General features: G+C 48.4%; 1 protein-coding gene across 1 annotated transcript in view; it reads right to left on the bottom strand.

The window, feature by feature from the left end:
• Positions 1-1,234: 1,234 nt before the first annotated feature.
• MYO1F (myosin IF) overlaps positions 1,235-19,941 on the bottom strand; it is a 60,801-nt gene continuing 42,094 nt past the window's right edge. Inside the window, exons 16-28 of the mRNA XM_083594404.1 lie at positions 18,629-18,710; positions 17,104-17,210; positions 15,620-15,718; positions 13,473-13,617; positions 11,804-11,918; positions 10,679-10,848; positions 10,182-10,327; positions 8,758-8,904; positions 6,764-6,912; positions 5,774-5,857; positions 4,881-5,094; positions 2,878-3,047; positions 1,235-1,759 (exon numbers count right to left, since the gene is read on the bottom strand). Of these exons, the coding sequence (XP_083450530.1) occupies positions 1,683-1,759; positions 2,878-3,047; positions 4,881-5,094; positions 5,774-5,857; positions 6,764-6,912; positions 8,758-8,904; positions 10,182-10,327; positions 10,679-10,848; positions 11,804-11,918; positions 13,473-13,617; positions 15,620-15,718; positions 17,104-17,210; positions 18,629-18,710 (1,705 nt within the window). The 3' untranslated portion in view covers positions 1,235-1,682. The remainder of the gene's footprint in view (positions 1,760-2,877; positions 3,048-4,880; positions 5,095-5,773; positions 5,858-6,763; positions 6,913-8,757; positions 8,905-10,181; positions 10,328-10,678; positions 10,849-11,803; positions 11,919-13,472; positions 13,618-15,619; positions 15,719-17,103; positions 17,211-18,628; positions 18,711-19,941) is intronic.

The following is a 19,941-nucleotide window of genomic DNA, read 5'->3' as shown; positions in this document are numbered from 1 at the left end:
GGTCAGCAAACTTTTTCAGCAGGGGGCTGGTCCACTGTCCCTCAGACCTTGTGGGGGGCTGGACTATATTTTTTTTGGGGGGGGGAATTAATTCCTATGCCCCACAAATAACCCAGAGGTACATTTTAAATAAAAGCACACAATCATGTAAAAACACCAGGCAGGCCCCACAAATAACCCAGAGATGCATTTTAAATAAAAGAGCACATTCTAATCATGTCAAAAACACTGATTCCTGGACCGTTTGAATGCGATTGGGCTGGATCCGGCCCCCGGGCCTTAGTTTGCCTACCCATGCTAGTCTACCGAGTCTACCCAGACCAGCAAGAGGTGTTGCTGCAGTTCATTGTCACATTCTGTCAAAGCTAAAAGCACTCAAGGAAAGTGAGGCGGGGCTGGGGAGAGTGTCCAGGGCCATAGAGGAAGGTCTGCAGGACCTCAGTTGTCCCCAACACCTGAGGTGCCCTATCTCTGAGCCAGAAGGAAAGGGGGCAATGTTTTGGACACATCTTGCCCAAGCCGAAAATTAAAGGGATGTAGATGTTTTTAAGCAGAGTTTGGGTGGCCATCTGTCATGGATGCTTTAGTTGAGATTCCTGCATTGCACGGGGTTGGACTAGATGACCCTTGGTGGTCCTTCCCAGCTCTACGATTCTGTGCTAAAGCTCTCAGTCTGATGGAGAAAGATGCTGGCTCCAACACCAGTGAATCATAATCATAAAAATAAAGGCCAATGCAAACCTGAACCTCTAGGTTAGAATGACACTGGTCGAACGATTCCACCCTTCTAAGTCCCGTTTGTTCTGTTGAATTAATTCAACTAAATAGTTCCAATTAGATTTTAAATAAGTTGTGATGGATGTTTACCATTTTGAATCTTGACTGCCTTGTGATCTTCCTGGGCGGGCTTTGCAAACCACTATTCTGAACCATGAGCATAGCCAGATTTAGGTTAGGGGGCTGCAAGCCCCCCACCTATCCCCATCCTCTGCCTGGCTCTGTTTAGCAGATTTGGAATGAAATGTCTCAGCAACTGTTGTTTTAAATTACTTCCTTTTGAATTACTTGCTTTTGAACTCAGCAAGAATTTCAGTTCCCAATATTCTCATTATTTCTACTTTTAGTTAAGTATTTTTATTTACTTGATGTGGGGGGCAGCTGCTCCCTTGGCTATGTCCCCTCCTTCGAATGAGTGTGCTTTGCACCCTAAACAGACATTACGAAGAAGACAATGTGCATTTCGAAACGGCGTTTTTAATTCCTTCCTGGGCCTCCCTGCCTCACTCCCCCCCGCCCAAAAAAGCATTGCAACATTGTGCAGAGAACACATCAAGGCGGTCGTTGTGCAATGCTCCGCCAGCATGCCTCGATAACTCATATCCCTTTAAAAAAATCCCTACTTGCTGTACCCCTTTAGATAGCACCAGAACAGCAAAAAATATCAACAAAATGAGTGCAGGGGTGCAAAGGTTGCCTTTGCTGGAAAAAAACCCACATGCCAAAGCGTTTGCAGTTTTGGAAACAGCGGTCAAGGAGGCAGTTTCTGACTCCATGTGCTTTGCAATGCATGTGGCAGGGGTTCCTTGCGCATGGCGCAAGCTCACTGTTTCAAGAGCTGGTTTCGTATGATCTGGCCTGTTTACTGCCCTGCTTGGGCTCTGGGCCACAGGATGGAGAGTTGCTCAGATCTTCTGAACGTAATTCCCGGGGAAGAGGCCTTCTCTCCCATGAAGCCGTCCTTTCCACCATCCGGAGGGGTCTGCGAAAACAATATAATAATATATGACAAGGTGTTCGTGTTGCTTGTCAAACCCCACGTGCCGCCCTCCATCCCTGCTTTACTGAAACAGCTGCATCTCTTGAAAACTAGCCTTTTTTGCTCTCCTCCCCTGCCCTAGCTACGTGCATACCCTTCAACATTTCTCTGATGAAAACAGGATCATTCTACAGTCCCTCCAAGTGTCCCTACTTTCCAGGGACAGTCCTGAATTTTCAGAAGCTGTTCCGGTTTCTGATTTGATCCCAGAATGTTCAGCTTTTCCTTAGGTCATCCCTATTTCCATCGGAGAAATATGCAACCTTTAGAAGACATCTGAAGGCAGCCCTGGATATGGAAGTTTGTTAATGTTTAATGTTTTATTAAGGGACGCAGGTGGCGCTGTGGGTTAAACCACTGAGCCTAGAACTTGCCAATCAGAAGGTCAGCGGTTCGAATCCCCGTGATGGTGTGAGCTCCCGTTGCTCGGTCCCTGCTCCTGCCAACCTAGCAGTTCGAAAGCATGTCAGAGGGCAATTAGATAAATAAGTACTGCTCTGGCGGGAAGGTAAACGGCATTTCTGTGCACTGCTCTGGTTCACCAGAAGTGGCTTAGTCATGCTGGCCACATGACCTGGAAGCTGTACGCCGTCTCCCTCGGCCAATAAAGCGAGATGAGCGCCACAACCCCAGAGTCGATCACGACTGGACCTGGTGGTCAGGGGTCCCTTTACCTTTACCTTAATGTTTTATTATGTTTTTATATGTGCTGGAAGCTGCCCAGAGTGGCTGGGGCAACCCAGTAAAATGGACAGGGAATAATAATAATAATAATAATAATAATAATAATAATAATAATGCAGGAATAGGATGTTCCTACTTTCATTGGAGAAACGTTGGCTGGTACGAAAGTGGCAGAGAGAGCGGAAAGGGTGCCTGGTGGGGAGACGGCTTCAGAAGAAGGGGGCAGCCCTGCACACTTTTGCCACTGCCCACCTGCCCTGTGGCTGACCTCAGACCCACCTGTACCTCCCCCAAGAGAAACGCGGGTTTCTGCAATGCAAAACCACAGCTTCCTCACCCCTTGCTTGCGTGAGTCACAGACCGCATTGCAGACCTACCTTCCATCAATATATCTATCACGTCGCCCGCGTTGAAGCTGATCTCATCCACATCCTGCCCAACGTACTGGTACAGAGCGCGGCATCGTGGCCCGGAAGCCTTGGGCTGCGGCTTGGGTCTCCCCACAGCCGGAGGCGGTTTTTGGCTGATGCTCCGCTTCCTCTGCGTCCTGTTAAAAAGAGGTGGAAGTGAGTCGGCAGGGGGTGCTTGCAGCTCTGGGTTCGAATTCTGCAGGGCACCAGAGATGTTTCCACCTACAGGGCTGATCCCATCTGCAGGATGACACAGGGGAACAGAATATGGCATTGGGCACAGAATCCTGCTTTTCCAACGGGTGCCCAACTGAATAAAATATTGGGGGGCCCAGGTAAGCCCTGCCCCACATAAATGATCACATGATGCGGCACACTGCAAACAATTTGGGTAGCAATGCCCGTCAGCTTTTTTGGGACCCTCAAATATTTGGCAGGGCAGGAGCGGATATAAAAGGAGGAACAAGAAGAAATTTAAAGAATATTTAGCTAAATATTGTAATATAAGATAAATAGAAAATTCTTGGAAGTAACAAATAGGTTTAGGGGTAGAAAAAGGATACTGGGTAGTAAATATTAAGGATTAGAATATTAATAAAGGAGAAGAGGTTAGTAAATGAAAGGAGTTAATATTATTAGAAATATGAACTTGGAGAACTGTTATAAAGGTGATATAATGAAATTCAGTTAGAGGGGAATCGAAGTCAGTTGTCAATGTTAAGAGAATTAGGTATTTGAAGAAATAATTTTTCTCTGTGTTTAATTTTATTGTATTGTAGTGTAGTGTGTTTTGTTATGTCATTTTGTGATAAATGTGGAAAATAAATAAAAAAAAATTGTGGGGGGGGGGAATAAAAGATGGAACAACAGATGAAAAGACAGATCCAGATAATCACACAAGCAAGATGAGAAGAAAAACATAATATAGAAATACTAATAATAATGTTTATGCCCCACCCATCTGGGTATGTACAAGTAATGATTTAAGGTGGAGAGGCAAGCAGCAGAGTAACCTCATTTGTTTTCTTTCTGTTTTTCTTTTTAAGGAAATAAGTAATTATACAAGCAGGGATTGATAAATAGACGGCTGAGGGGGAAGGGGAAAGGGAGGGGGAAAATAAATTTTAAAATCTGGAATTGAAGATTAAATATAAGGAACAGAATGTGAATTGGAAATCAGTGGCTGATATAAAGCAGTAATTAGAGGAAAGATGAAATGTGGACAACGAAGAGTGGAAAGTCAATGGAAAAACTGCATTAAATTTGATGTAATTGGGTATTGATTTGTTAAAACTAATAAAAATAAAAATAATAATATGGAGGGGCCAAGGGACCTTAGACCTCAGACCCTAGGAGTTGATTCCTATGGTTCCCAATAAGTTCAGTTTAATTTTCAAACCGACCCCATGATTCTAGTCCTTATGGTTTTGTTATCAAAATCTACCTTTTGCTTCTTGATCGTAAGTAAAACCTCCAAGCGGTTTGCAAATAATAATAATAATAGTAATAATAATAATAATAATAATATTAGGGACGCGGGTGGTGCTGTGGGTTAAACCACAGAGCCTAGGACTTGATCAGAAGGTCGGCGGTTCGAATCCCCACAACGGGGTGAGCTCCCGTCGCTCGTTCCCTGCTCCTGCCAACCTAGCAGTTCAAAAGCACATCAAAGTGCAAGTAGATAAATAGGTACCGCTCCAGCAGGAAGGTAAACGGCGTTTCCGTGCGCTGCTCTGGTTTGCCAGAAGCGGCTTAGTCCTGCTGGCCACATGACCCGGAAGCTGTACGCCGGCTTCCTCAGCCCATAAAGCGAGATGAGCGCCACAACCCCAGAGTCGGCCACGACTGGACCTAATGGTCAGGGGTCCCTTTACCTTTTAATAATAATATTGCCAGCAAAGGGGGAGGGAAACAGCTTTCCTCACATAGGGCACCCTGGGGCAGGTGATAGGTTGCAAAATCACACATACCCTGCCATTCCCTGGTCTGGAACGTTGAGGAACTCCATGTTGTGGTCTGAGGGCGTCCTCGCCTTTGCCCGCCGCGTCATGCCCTGTCTGGGGAGAGCGCTGGCCGGGGGCACTTGTCCAGGCCTCTTGGGGGCGCTGTAGGTTTGTTCCTGGGACCTGGTGCTGCGTGCAAATTGCGGTGCTCCGTTCCTGCATGTACCTTGAGGGGGCGCCCCTAAACCGGAGGCGTTACAGAAGCCTTAGCAAATAAAGTTTCGTGCTGGTTTTGCTCAGCTACGTACAACCTGAGCCATTCGTTGCCTAGTCGCCTGGAGCAAACTGTCAGCTCACCACAGGCGAGTTAGATTGTGATGAATGCCCCAATTATTAGTAATGCCCCTATTATTGTTGTTATTAAAATTTGTGTACCACCCTACACCTGCAGGTCTCAGGGCAGTTACAACATAAAATCACAATATAAAAGTACAAATTACATAATAAAAGGCAACCCAATTTTTTTTACCCACCCTTCACTAACAGGCCCCAGGGTGGGTCACAGCGCTTTAAACTTCAGTATTAAAAACAGCTTAAAGAAAACATGACGAGCGAATCTGAGCTTTCGTCCAGGCCAATAAAAATCAGAGGGCAGGTTTCTAGACCTCATGGAGGAAGAATGCAGCTTGAAATTTCCAGCTAGTCTATGTGAGACAAGGTAACCCCACAAAATGGGTTAGCAAAATGGTACTTTATCCTCTACCCTTAGATCAGAAATGGGCAATTCTGTGGTTTTCTGGATGTTCCAGGACTCCACTTTGCAGAACCCCCTGGACCATTGAGCATGCTGGCTGCTGGATTCCCATGTTGAATGTGCATTTTTCTCCCTTACGCCAAGAAGCACCATTGGCCAGGCTTACCTCTGGGGGCTGACGGGGCGGCTCGCGATGGCGTTGCTTGCTTGTGGCGACCTCTGCTTTGAAGGGCCCCTTTCCGGGTTGGCTCTGGAGGAAGAGAGGAAGAGATTTCACATTCACCTTGGCCTGGAATTGGGATAAAATTCTGCAAAAGGGTGCACATGGTCATGCAGATCGTACCCAGCTCTACCTCTCGTTTAAATCGGAACCAGTGAAGGAAGTGAAGGTCCTGTGTGAGCTGGAGGTGGTCAACGGATTGAGGTTGAATCCCAACAAGACAGAAGTGCTGTTTTTGGGGGACAAGGGGCGGGCAGGTGTGGGGGACTTCCTGGTCCTGAATGGGGTAATTGTGTCCCTAAAGGACCAGGTGCGCAGCCTGGGAGTCATTCTGGACTCACAGCTGTCCATGGAGGCGCAGGTCAATTCTGCTTCCAGGGCAGCTATCTACCAGCTCCATCTGGTGTGCTGGATGAGACCCTCTTTGCCTGATCCCTGTCTCACCAGAGTGGTCCATGACCTGGTTATCTCCCACTTGGACTACTGCAATGTGCTCTCCATGGGGCTACCTTGGAAGGTGACTCAGAGACTGAAACTAATCCAGAATGCGGCTGCCAGACTGGGGACTGGGAGAAGCTGATGGGACCATATAATACCAGTCCTGAAAGATCTACACTGCCTCCCAGTACATTTCTGGGCACAATTCAGAGTGTTGGTGCTGGCTTCTAAAGTCCTAAACAGCCTTGGCCCTCTATCCCTGAAGGAGCGTCTCCACCCCCATCATTCAGCCCAGACACCAAGTCCAGCTCCAAGGGTCTTCTGGTGGTTCCCTCCCTGCAAGAAGTGAGGCTACAGGGAACCAGGCAGAGGGCCTTCTCGGTGGTGGCACCCACCCTGTGAAACACAGATGTCAAAGAGATAAACAGCTTTCTGACTTTTAGAAGACATCTGAAGGCAGCTCTGTATAAGGAAATGCCACACTCAGCCCCTGCTTACTGGAGTTTTTGGGGAGGCCACTCCCAATGGATATGGTCAGAGTCTTGCCGCTTGCTTTGAGGGCCGCCACGTCGCCCTGTCCACTCACGAACGACACCGTCCGGGTGCCCCCTCCTCCCCACCCTTCTTTCTTGACACGGAACTGTAGTCTGAGGGACGGAGAGAAGGAGAGGCGGGGGAAACGATTAGATCCACAAAAACCTTATTTGTTCATTGTTTCTCTCACATCCAAAGTGACTTGCAGTTTGAACCAATTAAGAACTTCCAATAAAAATATTAAAAACAGCTAAACAGATAACTCAGGACGTGCTGACCCCCACCCACTAAAAGGAGGCCGCAATTGCAGACCCTCCCAGTGTCCCTATTTTCCAGGGACAGTCCCATATTTACAGAAGCCATTCCAGTTTCTGACTTGATCCTGGAATGTCCCACTTTTCCTTAAAGGTAAAGGGACCCCTGACCATTAGGTCCAGTCGTGGCCGACTCTGGGGTTGCGGCGCTCATCTCACTTTATTGGCCGAGGGAGCCGGCGTACAGCTTCCGGGTCATGTGGCCAGCAGGACTAAGCCGCTTCTGGCGAACCAGAGCAGCGCACGGAAACGCTGTGTATCTTCCCGCCGGAGTGGTACCTATTTATCTACTTGCACCTTGATGTGCTTTCGAACTGCTAGGTTGGCAGGAGCAGGGACCGAGCAACGGGAGCTCACCCCGTCGCAGGGATTTGAACCGCCGACCTTCTGATCGGCAAGTCCTAGGCTCTGTGGTTTAACCCACAGTGCCACCCGTGTCCCTCACAGCCCCTCACTATTCCTTAGGATCTCCCTATTTTCATCAAAGAAGTGTTGGAGGGTAAGGAGTTATGTGGCCCCCAAGCCAAGGAGATAAGTCACTAGACAACCTTTAGAAAAAAAGATCCCTCTCCCTTTTCATAGAATCATAGAGTTGGAAGGGACCCCGCGGGTCATCTAGCCCAACCCCAAAAGTCTCTTGGCCTCACAGATGTGGTCCAAAGGGAACCAGAGCAAGATGTTTGGCACCAGCTTAGCGGCACAAGGTGTGCAAGGCGTCATCCAACCATCTTAAGGACTTCGCTCTGGATTTGTGTTGGCCCCCGATTCCCACCGCAGCTACAGGGAACCAGGCAGAGGGCCTTCTCGGTGGTGGCTCCCGCCCTGTGGAACACCCTCCCACCAGATGTCAAAGAGAAAAACAACTACCTGACATTTAGAAGACATCTGAAGGCAGCCCTGTTCAGGGAAGCTTTTAATGTGTGAGGTTTTAATGTATTTTTAATCTTTGTTGGAAGCCGCCCAGAGTGGCTGGGGAAACCCAGCCAAATGGGCGGGGTACAAATAATGAATTATATTATTATTATTATTATTATTATTATTATTATTATTATTATTAGACTTCCCACGTTCCCTCCTGTGCTGTTTTTATAAATATTCCTTTAATATGCTGCATAATATCATAAAGGTAAAGGGACCCCTGACCATTAGGTCCAGTTGCAGACGACTCTGAAGTTGCGGCGCTCATCTTGCTTGACTGGCCGAGGGAGCCGGCGTACAGCTTCCGGGTCATGTGGCCAGCAGGACTAAGCCGCTTCTGGCGAGCCAGAGCAGCGCACAGAAACGCCGTTTACCTTCCCGCCAGAGCGGTACCTATTTATCTACTTGCACTTTTGACGTGCTTTCGAACTGCTAGGTTGGCAGGAGCAGGGACTGAGAAATGGGAGCTCACCCCGTGGCGGGGATTCGAACCGCCGACCTTCTGATCAGCAAGTCCTGGGCTCTGTGGTTTAACCCACAGCGCCACCTGCATCCCGCATAATATCATACTTTTCATACATATCATACATATTGCGGAAAACGCTACTGCTGTTTTAGAGGGGTTCTGAGATGGAACGGCAGGGCTGAGGAGGGGAACCGGGTCCATTTTCCTGCGACACTTTGGGAAAGGGGTGGTTTGTGTGTGTCGCTGGCCATCCCGCTTACGTGTCGTTGAAGTTCAGAAGGAGTTTGCTGCGGGTTGCCTCTTCGTAGCGCTTGCAGAGGAGGCTGATGAGCTCTGTCTTGAAGATGGATTCCAGGAACGTGTCGGCCTCGGCTTCGTGGAGGACGAAGAAATCGTCTTGCCTCGTGCTGTGGTCGCCCCACCCCAGAAAAACAAAACAGGAAACAGCCAGAGAAAATAAGGCGTTAGTCCTCTTGGGAGACGGAGGAAGCGGGTGGGTCGAGAGAGAGAGTGGCGGGGAGTCCCTCTGACCCCGAGATGGCCAAGCGCAGAGTGGAGGACCATTTCATTTCAGTTCTCTGAATCGGAGGATTGTGGGTTTGAGCCCCACATTGGGCAAAAGATTACTGGGTTTCCGGGGGTTGTGCTAGATGACTCTTGGGGTCCCTCCGAGTTCTACAACTCAGCTTCCTGTTTAAATCAACCCTTTGTTCAAAACAATGAGGACTAGAATCTTGCTTCAGTTTTCTGGGAAGAAGCTTAGAGGTGGCTTAGAGGGAAAGTAACTCATCATGTGAAAGGCTGGGCTGGATGAATCCCAAGCCGGAATTAAGATTGCCGGAAGAAATATCAACAACCTCAGATATGCAGATGACACAACCTTGATGGCAGAAAGTGAGGAGGAATTAAAGAACCTTTTAACGAGGGTGAAAGAGGAGAGCGCAAAATATGGTCTGAAGCTCAACATAAAAAAAAACGAAGATCATGGCCACTGGTCCCATCACCTCCTGGCAAATAGAAGGGGAACAAATGGAGGCAGTGAGAGATTTTACTTTTTGGGGCTTCATGATCACTGCAGATGGTGATAGCAGCCACGAAATTAAAAGACGCCTGCTTGTTCGGAAAAAAGCAATGACGAACCTAGACAGCATCTTAAAAAGCAGAGACATCACCTTGCCAACAAAGGTCCGTATAGTTCAAGCTATGGTTTTCCCAGTAGTGATGTATGGAAGTGAGAGCTGGACCATAAAGAAGGCTGATCGCCGAAGAATTGATGCTTTTGAATTCTGGTGCTGGAGGAGACTCTTGAGAGTCCCATGGACTGCAAGAAGATCAAACATCTCCATTCTGAAGGAAATCAGCCCTGAGTGCTCACTGGAAGGACAGATCCTGAAGCTGAGGCTCCAAGACTTTGGCCACCTCATCAGAAGAGAAGACTCCCTGGAAAAGACCCTGATACTGGGAAAGATGGAGGGCACAAGGAGAAGGGGACGGCAGAGGACGAGATGGTGGGACAGTGTTCTCGAAGCTACCAGCATGAGTTTGACCAAACTGCGGGAGGCAGTGGAAGACAGGAGTGCCTGGCGTGCTCTGGTCCAGGGGGTCACGAAGAGTTGGACACGACTAAACAACTAAACAACAACAAAGAGGGAAAGTGGCCCAAACGAAGAATGTGGCATCTCACCTGAGGGACACTCTGTTGACAGCCTGGACCTCCACTTTCTTTTTCAGGACCTCTCGGATCTGACCTTTCTCAGGACCCTTTTTCACCTTCTCCCGGCCGATCATGTAGAGGTATTTGGGAGTCAGGATGAAGTCCCTCTTGATGGGCTGATGATGAGGAGGAGAAGTTGGTTGCCACGACCTCTCCAAGGGAGCGTGTCCACCCTGCCCTTACTCACCTTCCCCCTAAACTCAAAAACCAATATGTACTGGGCAAAAATTTCAGCTACGAACAAGGAAGTCCTGAGTTCGAATCTCGCGTGAAACTGACTGAGTGGCTCTTAGGCATCCCATTCTCCCTTGGTCTTCCCCATCTGTGAAATAGGGATTAAACGCTCCGATCTTCCTTGCACAGAACATTGGCAAGGTAAAACAGAGGTGACGTTTGTGAACATTTCAGTGCCAATGGAAGGGCAGGACTCTGGGTAAAGGATTTGGAAGGGGGAACCTGTACCTTACCTTAAAGCGCCTGTCGTATTTGGTGACGGAGTCGGCAAAATCGACCCGCTCTCTCCTGGCCAAGAACTGGCGCAACTCAGGCTTGTCTTCCATGCCCAAATAGTCCCCCACGAAGTTCCGGTTGATGCTGTTGCGCCGCCTCTCTTTGAAGTTGTACAGGATGTGGGATGCTTTGCGGTTGGGAGGAAAAGAAGAAGCCGGTTTGAAAAGCGGCCAGGCAGACCTGGCCTTGGTCAAAATGAAAAACGCAAGGAGCTAGACCTTAAGACTGCATACGCTTGTGCGTGTTTCTGACCAGTTTTAAAACCACATGGACAAAATTTGAAATGCAAGGCGTTAGTCCTTAAGGCTGCATACTGTGCTTGTGCTTCTGACCAGCCAAGGTGATAGTCCTTAAGACTGCATACTCTGCTCATGTTTCTGACCAGTTCTACAAATACACAGGCAAAGTTAAAACCGCAAGGGGCCAGTCTTTAAGCTTAGATAATGTGCTCGTCTTTCTGACCAGATGATGATGATGATGATTAATGGCCTCAGCCCTGTATACCTGAAGGAGCGTCTCCACCCCCATCGTTCTGCCCGGACACTGAGGCCCAGCTCCGAGGGCCTCCTGGTGGTTCCCTCCCTGCGAGAAGTGAGGTTACAGGGAGCCAGGCAGAGGGCCTTCTCGGTGGTGGCACCTGCCCTGTGGAACGCCCTCCCAGCAGATGTCAAGGAAATAAGCAACAAGCCTACTTTTAAAAGACATCTGAAGGCCTGTTTAGGGAAGCTTTTAATGTTTAATGCTGTATTGTGTTTTTAATATTCGATTGGGAACCGCTATAAATAATAATAATAATAATTATTATTATTATTATTATTTCCTCCCTCCCACCACCTGGATGAAATGTAATTAGATTGTAATGTCCTTGGGGCAGAGACCTTGTCCTCTTAAATGATGCTAAGCTGGAGGGACGTTGATAGCTCAACGATCGCAACAACGGTTAAAATGGCTGTAAACTGCTTTAAAGGCCTTCTTCAGGGTGGTGGAAAAGGGAGATAAATGACCTCCCCCCCTCATCATCATCATCCTGCTTCTCTTTCCACCCTCCCTGAAACACTGGGGTGTCTGTGCACACCCCTTACCTTCTTCCCGCATCTGCTCGTATTTCCGGATCGCGATGTGGCGTCGCCAAGCTTTCTGGATTACCCGGGCGTATCCGTCAAACTTCCGTTCTCGCATCTCCTCTAGCAGAAAGAGCTGAGTGGCGATGAAAGTGGGGGGGGGGGGAGAGAAACAGAATTAAAGGATTGTATCAGAAGGTGATCTATCCAAAACTAATGGGGTTGGGGAAGGAACCCATTCCCCCCTTCCCTTTGAACCTCCCCCCTGCGCCACCCAAATCCTCTTTAAAGGGTACAAGAAGATGTCTTCCACTTAGCCCAGATTTATTTCTGTTGGTGTTGCGAGTCTTGGGCACCGGCATGGCTCCCGGCGTCAGCAAAATATGCTAGGGTTCTCTCAGGGACAAATTGGATGCAGATAAGTGGTGGGAGAAACCAGCTGGGGGACCCCCAAGGGAGGGAGGGTCAGAGCCCAGGGAGAGGGGTGGGTGAGATGACAATGAGGGAGAAGACTTGGATGGGGAGGTGTCAGAAGTGGAAGATGTAACAGGGCTTAGTGAGCAGGGAGAGTCTGTGGAAGAGAGCAGTCCAGAATTGGAGGCAGAAGCTGGAGCAGGAGTTGAGGGAGGACAAGAGGCAGAGATAGTGAAGAGCCTCCTGCTGCGAGAAGCTCCCCTCCCTGCTGGTCTCCCAGAACCAGGAGAGGCATGAAAAGGGCGGAGGAGAGGCTGGCTTCACACAGACAGAGTCTCTGATTGCTCAAAAATAGCCCCAGAGAAGAGGGGATTTAGCTTCATCTGGTATGCAGGCTGAGACCCTCCCTGCCCACAGACTGTCTCACCAGAGTGGTCCATGCTCTGGTTATCCCCCGCTTGGACCTCTGCAATGTGCTCTGTGAGGGGCTACCTTTGAAGGTGACTCAGAAACTGAAACGAATCCAGAATTCGGCTGCCAGACTGGGGACTGGGAGTGGCTGATGGGACCATATAGCACCAATCCTGAAAGATCTATACTAGCTCCCAGTACGTTTCTGGGTACAATTCAGAGCGTTGGTGTCCTAAACAGCCTTGGACCTCTGTACCTGAAGGAGCGTCTCCACCCCCATCGTTCCACCCGGACACTGAGGTCTAGCTCCGAGGGCCTTCTGGGGGTTCCCTCACTGCAAGAAGTGAAGTTACAGGGAACCAGGCAGAGGGGCTTCTTGGTGGTGGCACCTGCCCTGTGGAACACCCTCCCACCACATGTCAAGGAAATAAGCAACTGACTTTTAGAAGACATCTGAAGGCAGCACTGTATTGGCAAGTTTTTAAAGTTGGATATCTTACTGTGTTTTAATTTATTGGAAGCTGCCTAGAGTGGCTGGGGAAACCCAGTCAGATGGGTGGCATATAAATAAAATTATTATTATTATTATTATTATTATTATTATTATTATTATTATTAGAAGGTTGGGAAGCAGCTTCACTTGCCTGGTCTGCCTCTTCCTCCTCTTCCTCCAGACTCCAGCCCCCAGCCAGGATGGCCACAGACTGGAGCAGAGTGGGCACAGGGGGAGTGTAGCCTAGTGGGTTCAGGCGAAACGGGGGAATAGCAGAAAAGCAAGGCCCTCCGGTTCGTGCAACCTGGTTAACACAACAGCCAAACCCGAACCCAAGTCCCAGATCCTCCGACACCAGAGCGTTCTGCTTACCGACTCGGGGTTCTTGACGAAAACCTTGGAGCGCCCCATCTGGTACTGATCCGCGTCCATGTTGACGGACCGCAGCAAGTGCTGGACCCCCTGGCGCTCATCTCCCTGCCACCGGGGCCACGTCTCTGGGGTCAGGATGGCGTACCTGCCGGAGGGGGCAAACACACTTTGCTCAGGGTGCCGAAAAGGCACCTGGAGATATTGGGAGATCCCAGCAGGAATGGGAAAGTATGGGGGCGTCATTAGTGGGGAGGGCTGGGTGGGCCCTGGCTTTTAACATAAGGTTACCAGATTTTTTTTCAATGAATCCAGGGACTAAATAAATAAATACTACATGTTTGGGACGTTGATGCTGCAGCAATGGCGGTGGCAGAGAGGTGGCCACCGCCTTGACCTCAACCGCCACGTTTCCCCTTCCTCCGAGGCTTCTATCTCCTTTCTCCATGAGCCTGGGCAGCCTGAGTTGTTGGTTCTTCGGTGGCAGTGGGGAAGCAATGTGCGGTGGGTCAGGCATGGAAGGCAGAGGAGGGCCAAGAGCAGCGGTGGTGGCAAGGCTAGGCCAGCGCGATGCCTTCCTTCCCATCAGAGCAGCCCCAATCCCATTCCTACTTGCGTGCAAGCAGGAGGGGGCAGGGATTCCTCAGCTAGGAGGCAAGGCTTCACACTGCCTTTTGGAGCAGCCCCATCCCAACTCTTACTTACGTGCAAGCAGGAGGGGGTAGGGCTCCCTCAGCTGGGCAGGGAGGCTTCTCCTTGCCTGAGAGATCCCTGCCCCCTCCTGCTTGCACGCAAGCTCTGATAGGCAGCATGAAGCCTCCCTTCACAGCTGAGTTGCTGGGGTCAGGGAAGGTGGAGGCAGAAGCTGCATCTTGGAGCCCCTGCACCACCATCAGATGGGGACTTCCGTGCAGCTCCTGAAGCCAGCCAGAGCCAACTGCTCCGGGCTGCTGAGACTGCCGCTGCTGCGTTTCCCGGGGACATTAGATGAAATCCGGGGACATTCCGGGGATGCAATTTTTCCGGGGACTTATTCGCAAATCCGGGGACTGCCCGTGGGAAACGGGGACATCTGGTAACCCTATTTTAACACCAGCTAAACATCGCAATATACTGATATATCACCATGTCTGAAATAAGGGTGGAGCCAGGTAGAGGCTTCACGGTTTCCCCCCGCATCGTAAATTTTGCACAGCACACAAACACATGGTGATTCACAATATATACCAAAAATTCTGAAACTAATACTGTCTTATAATATGGACTTGAAACTGGTTTTTGATGATATATCGCTCAGCCCTAGCGGTGGGTAGTCTAGAGGGCTCTGAAACCTGCTGCCTTCTCCCCCCCCCCATAATAATCTGCTAAAACTGTGCTTTTGGGGTGCCCTGCGTATCACCTTGCTAGTGAAACGCAGCCGCCTGCCATCTTAATTTGCCCAGAGGTGTGTATATGTGCCTAGATCACCATATGCAAATGATAAGCATGTTTGTGCGCTGGGCGTGAACCCAGTATATAGTTTTCACTCAGGTCCACGTCAGTTAATTTAGGCAGGAAATCCTGGGTTGCTGTTGTTACAACGTTGACAGCCGGCTGCCTATAAAAGCAGGCCGGCTGAGCTGTTCAGTTCAGTTCAGTTCCAGCTTACAAATAAAGAACTACCGTATTTTTTGCTCTATAAGACTCACTTTTTTTCCTCCTAAAAAGTAAGGGGAAATGTGTGTGCGTCTTATGGAGTGAATGCAGTCTGCGCAGCTATCACAGAAGCCAGAACAGCAAGAGGGATTGCTGCTTTCACTGCGCAGCGATCCCTTTTGCTGTTCTGGCTTCTGAGATTCAGAATATTTTTTTTCTTGTTTTCCTCCTCCCAAAACTAGGTGCGTCTTGTGGTCTGGTGCGTCTTATGGAGCGAAAAATACGGTACTTGGAGAAATCTCTGTGTCGTCTGCTATGTCCACCCGCTACTTAATAGGGGTGTAGTGGGGGTCTGCAGAACCCACCTTCTGTTATAAAGGTGAAAAAGCGTGGAAGCCCAGCCCGGCAGCCCCTCCCCACTTCCGACCCCCAGGAAGTAATAATAAAATAATAATAATAATATTATACCCCGCCCATCTGGCTGAGTTTCCCCCGCCACTCTGGTCTCTGCCTACCTCTGCAGGAATTTGTGGAACAGCCTGCGATAGGCGAAGCCCGCCCTGCGGACTCGGATATTCTCCTTCAGCCCCAGATACTCCACCTGGTGTTTCACCCTGAAAGAGAGGAAGACCTGCCTCGGTTCTTTGTTTTCAAGAGAGTGCTGTAAATGTCATAGAAGAGGCATTCCAATCTCCCTCCTGTAGGACAGAACACCTCTTCTAAGGTGCAGCTTGCTACCCTGTGTGCCTTTTTGTCTGACCCAGAAGGTAACGTCTCTTAAGATATATGCATTTGTGAAATTCTTTCTTTGCCTCTCTGACATTGTAGGAGACATAAATAGACAGGATTGTAAGTTGTTTTTATATGCGATGACGGCAGCAAGAATATTATTGGCACAAAAATGGAAACAAGAAGAACTACCGACGAAAGAAGAATGGAGGATGAAATTGATGGACAATGCAGAACTAGATAAATTAACAGAAAGGATTCGAAACCTGCGGGACCAGAGATTCATAGAAGACTGGAGCAAATAGATGAACTATTTGAAAAGTTATTGTGATGAACAGATTACGCTGGTAGGACTGCAAGAAGTTTTGTAAGGTGGACTATTTGAAATATTGCAAGAAAGACAATGAGGAGAATTATTAGTTAATGATAATTAAGTGTAATAGAGAAATTAAGAAATGCAGAATAAGTGATAAAAACGGAAAATCATCAGAGGAGTTGACGGAAGTCAAAAATAATGTAGAAGATAAGAAATTACCGGTATGAATGTTGGAAATGATATGTTAAAAAAACATATATATATATATATATATATATATATATATATATATATATATATATGAAGGGAATGCCTCTCTTAAGGGAATCTCTGCTCCCCTCTTGTCATCCTCTTCTAAGACACAGCTTGCCTTTCTCATTCTTCATCCTCCCACCGAAGAGAGAATGGTTTTTCGAAGACAGGGTTTTGCAATCCACATTCTCCCTCTCTCAAGCAGCATAGAATGCCTCTTCTGAGATGAGACATTCAATAATAATAATAATAATAATAATAATAATAATAATAATAATAATTCATTATTTGTACCCCGCCCATCTGGCTGGGTTTCCCCAGCCACTATGGGCGGCTTCCAACAAAGATTAAAAATACATCAAAATGTCACACATTAAAAGCTTCCCTGAGCAGGGCTGCCTTCAGATGTCTTCTAAATGTCAGGTAGTTATCTCTTTGACATCTGGTGGGAGGGCGTTCCACAGGGCGGGTGCCACCACCAAGAAGGCCCTCTGCAGCGATGCCTCTGAACACCAGTTGCTGGAAACCGCAGGAGGGGAGAGCTGCTCTTGTGTTCAAATTCTGCTTGGGGGTTTCCCACAGTTGGCCACTGTGAGAAGAGGATGCTGGACCAGATAGGCCATTGGCCTGATCCAGGCAGGACTCTCCTCATGTTCTCAGTTCTCAGTTGTCCGATCTGGGTCTCCCGCCGTCCTTTCTTACCTGCTCTCCTCCCAGTCTCTTGGTCTCTTGGTCTCGTTGGGTTTGATGCAGCGGATGTAGTGGGGGGTGCACTTCATCAAGGTGTTCACAAGATCATTGGCCTGCCTCTTTTAGGGAAATAATAATAATTATAGTAATAATAATTATATTATTTATACCCAGCCTGTCTGGCAGGGTTGCCCCAGCCACACATATAAAAACATAATGAAACATCAAACATTCACCATAACAATTTGATCCAATACAAATAAAGTTACAATAATTTTAAAATAAACAGGTAAAGGTAAAGAGACCCCTGACTGTTAAGTCCAGTCGTGGCCGACTCTGGGGTTGCGGCGCTCATCTCGCTTTATTGGCCAAGGGAGCCGGCGTACAGCTTCCGGGTCATGTGGCCAGCATGACTAAGCCGCTTCTGGCGAACCAGAGCAGTGCACGGAAACGCTGTTTACCTTCCCGCCGGAGCGCTACCTATTTATCTACTTGCACCTTGATGTGCTTTTGAACTGCTAGGTTGGCAGGAGCTGGGACTGAGCAACGGGAGCTCACCCCGTCGCAGGGATTCGAACTGCCAACCTTCTGATCAGCAAGCCCTAGGCTCTGTGGTTTAGACCACAGCGCCATCTGTGTCCCTTAAAATAAACAACTTATATCAAATAAAGCTATATTCAATAATCAATTAGAATGCAATAATAAACAATAAAATTAAATCAGCAGATTATAATTAAACAGTTTACACTTATCAGTTACAAGAAAGAATAGCTAAACTATAATAAGTAAAAATAATGGCAAGTCACAATGCACTCTTCCCAGCTGCTTTTGCTGTTCTCAAAGTCTGGGAAAGGTTCCCAGGACTTGATCAAGATTTCCCAAACTTGGGCCACTAGCTGTTGTTGGACTACAATTCCCATCATCCCTGACCACTGGTCCTGCTAGCTAGGAATGATGGCACTTGTAGTCCAACAACAGCTGAAGATCCAAGTCTGGGAAATCCTGGGCTGGGCGGTGGAGCAAGGCAGGTGGGAAAAGCCATTGCCTGATGGACAGCAGAAGACACAGGTTTTTTGGTGTTGGCCCAGGGTCCAAATGACAGGAATGAGCCAATCACAGGAAGCAAGCAGAGTTAACTCTTTATTAGGAAAAGCAGGATCTGCACAGCAGCACCAGGCCTGATGAGCACAGCGACTCTTCTTCAGTGAGTCTTGAAGGTCCCTGCCTCCCCACAACTATTTAAGACCCCTTCTGTCCAGGACTTTCCCCAAGCAATTGGAGACTATGCCTTCATGCAGCCAACCTCTCCTCCGCCCCTTTCATGCCTCTCCTGGTTCTGGGAGACCAGAGGGAGGGGAGTTGGTTGCAGCAGGAGGGGGAGAAATCCGCGACTCTTCACCAGACAGACTTCCTCTCTGCCTCTTGGTCTCCTGCTTCTGCCTCCGATTCTGGACTTCATAATACATGGATAGTTTTACCCCACGCAAACACTTCCTAGCTTCAGCTATGAAACGGATCAGGCCAAACAAAGACTCACCTTAATTTTGGATCCCGCTGTGGTGGGTCTCCCTTTCTTATCCGCATCGAGTTTTTCTGGAAAGAGTCCCCGGATGAACCCGCTGGGAGGCGAAAGGTTTGGGGGCCTGGTTATGTCAAGCCAATAAACCCCACCCCACGTTCCCCGGAAGAGCAGTGCCATGCACTTTCCCAAGCACACTCATGAAGTCTAGAAACTTCATGCTCCATTTTTAAGCTGGGTGTGAGTGTGAGAGTACACACATAGCCCCAAAGCCAATGCACCCTCGCCTGCTTTTTCTCTGCCCTTTCAGTGACCAAACAGAGGGATCCGGCAATAATACTAATAATAGTTGTTGTTGTTGTTGTTAATAATTTTTTTTATTATTATTCGTACGCCACCCATCTGACTGGGCTACCCCAGCCACTCTGGGTGGCTTCCAGCATACATGAAAACATAATAGAACATTAAACCTTAAAAAGCTTCCCTATGCAGGGCTGCTTTCAGATGTCTTCTCTAAAGGTTGAATAGATGGGCAGGAGAGCCTCCTCTTCAAGGTAGGGTCTACCTTCCTCAAACTGCGGTGACTTTGATGCCACCAGGGCAAAACAGTCCCCTGTTGTCAACACGACTCAGGACAGCTGGTTAATTCCGAAATATTTTTGTCCACCTCACTTCCCCTCCACCCTCCTTGTCCCTGACCCTGGGAATAGCCAGTGTGGTGTAGTGGTTAGAGCAGTGGTTCGCAAAGTGGGTGGGGCTGCCCCCAGGTGGTTGTGGTGGGATTAACTATTCTAAATATATAAATATAAATAATATAAATATAAAATAATAATTAATAATAATAATTTATTATTTATACCCCGCCCATCTGGCTGGGTTTCCCCAGCCACTCTGGGCGGCTTCCAACAAAGTGTTAAAATACAGTAGTCTATTAAACATTAAAAGCTTCCCTAAACAGAGCTGCCTTTAGATGTCTTCTAAAAGTCTGGTAGTTGTTTATCTCTTTGACATCTGGTGGGAGGGCGTTCCACAGGGCGGGCGCCACCACCGAAAAGGCCCTCTGCCTGGTTCCCTGTAACTTGGCTTCTCACAGTGAGGGAACCGCCAGAAGGCCCTCAGCACTGGACCTCAGCGTCCAGGCAGAACAATGGGGGTGGAGACGCTCCTTCAGATATACAGGGCCGAGGCCGTATAGGGCTTTAAAGGTCAACACCAACACTTTGAATTGTGCTGGAAACGTACTGGGAGCCAGTGAAGGTCTTTCAAGACCGGTGTTATGTGGTCTCGGCGGCCGCTCCCAGTCCCCAGTCTAGCTGCCACATTCTGGATTA

This window comes from Podarcis filfolensis (genome assembly GCF_964270895.1).
Source record: "Podarcis filfolensis genome assembly, chromosome: 18".
Taxonomy (NCBI): Eukaryota; Metazoa; Chordata; class Lepidosauria; order Squamata; family Lacertidae; genus Podarcis; species Podarcis filfolensis.
Note: the sequence above shows the minus strand (reverse complement) of the source record. Positions and strands in the feature narration are given on the sequence as shown.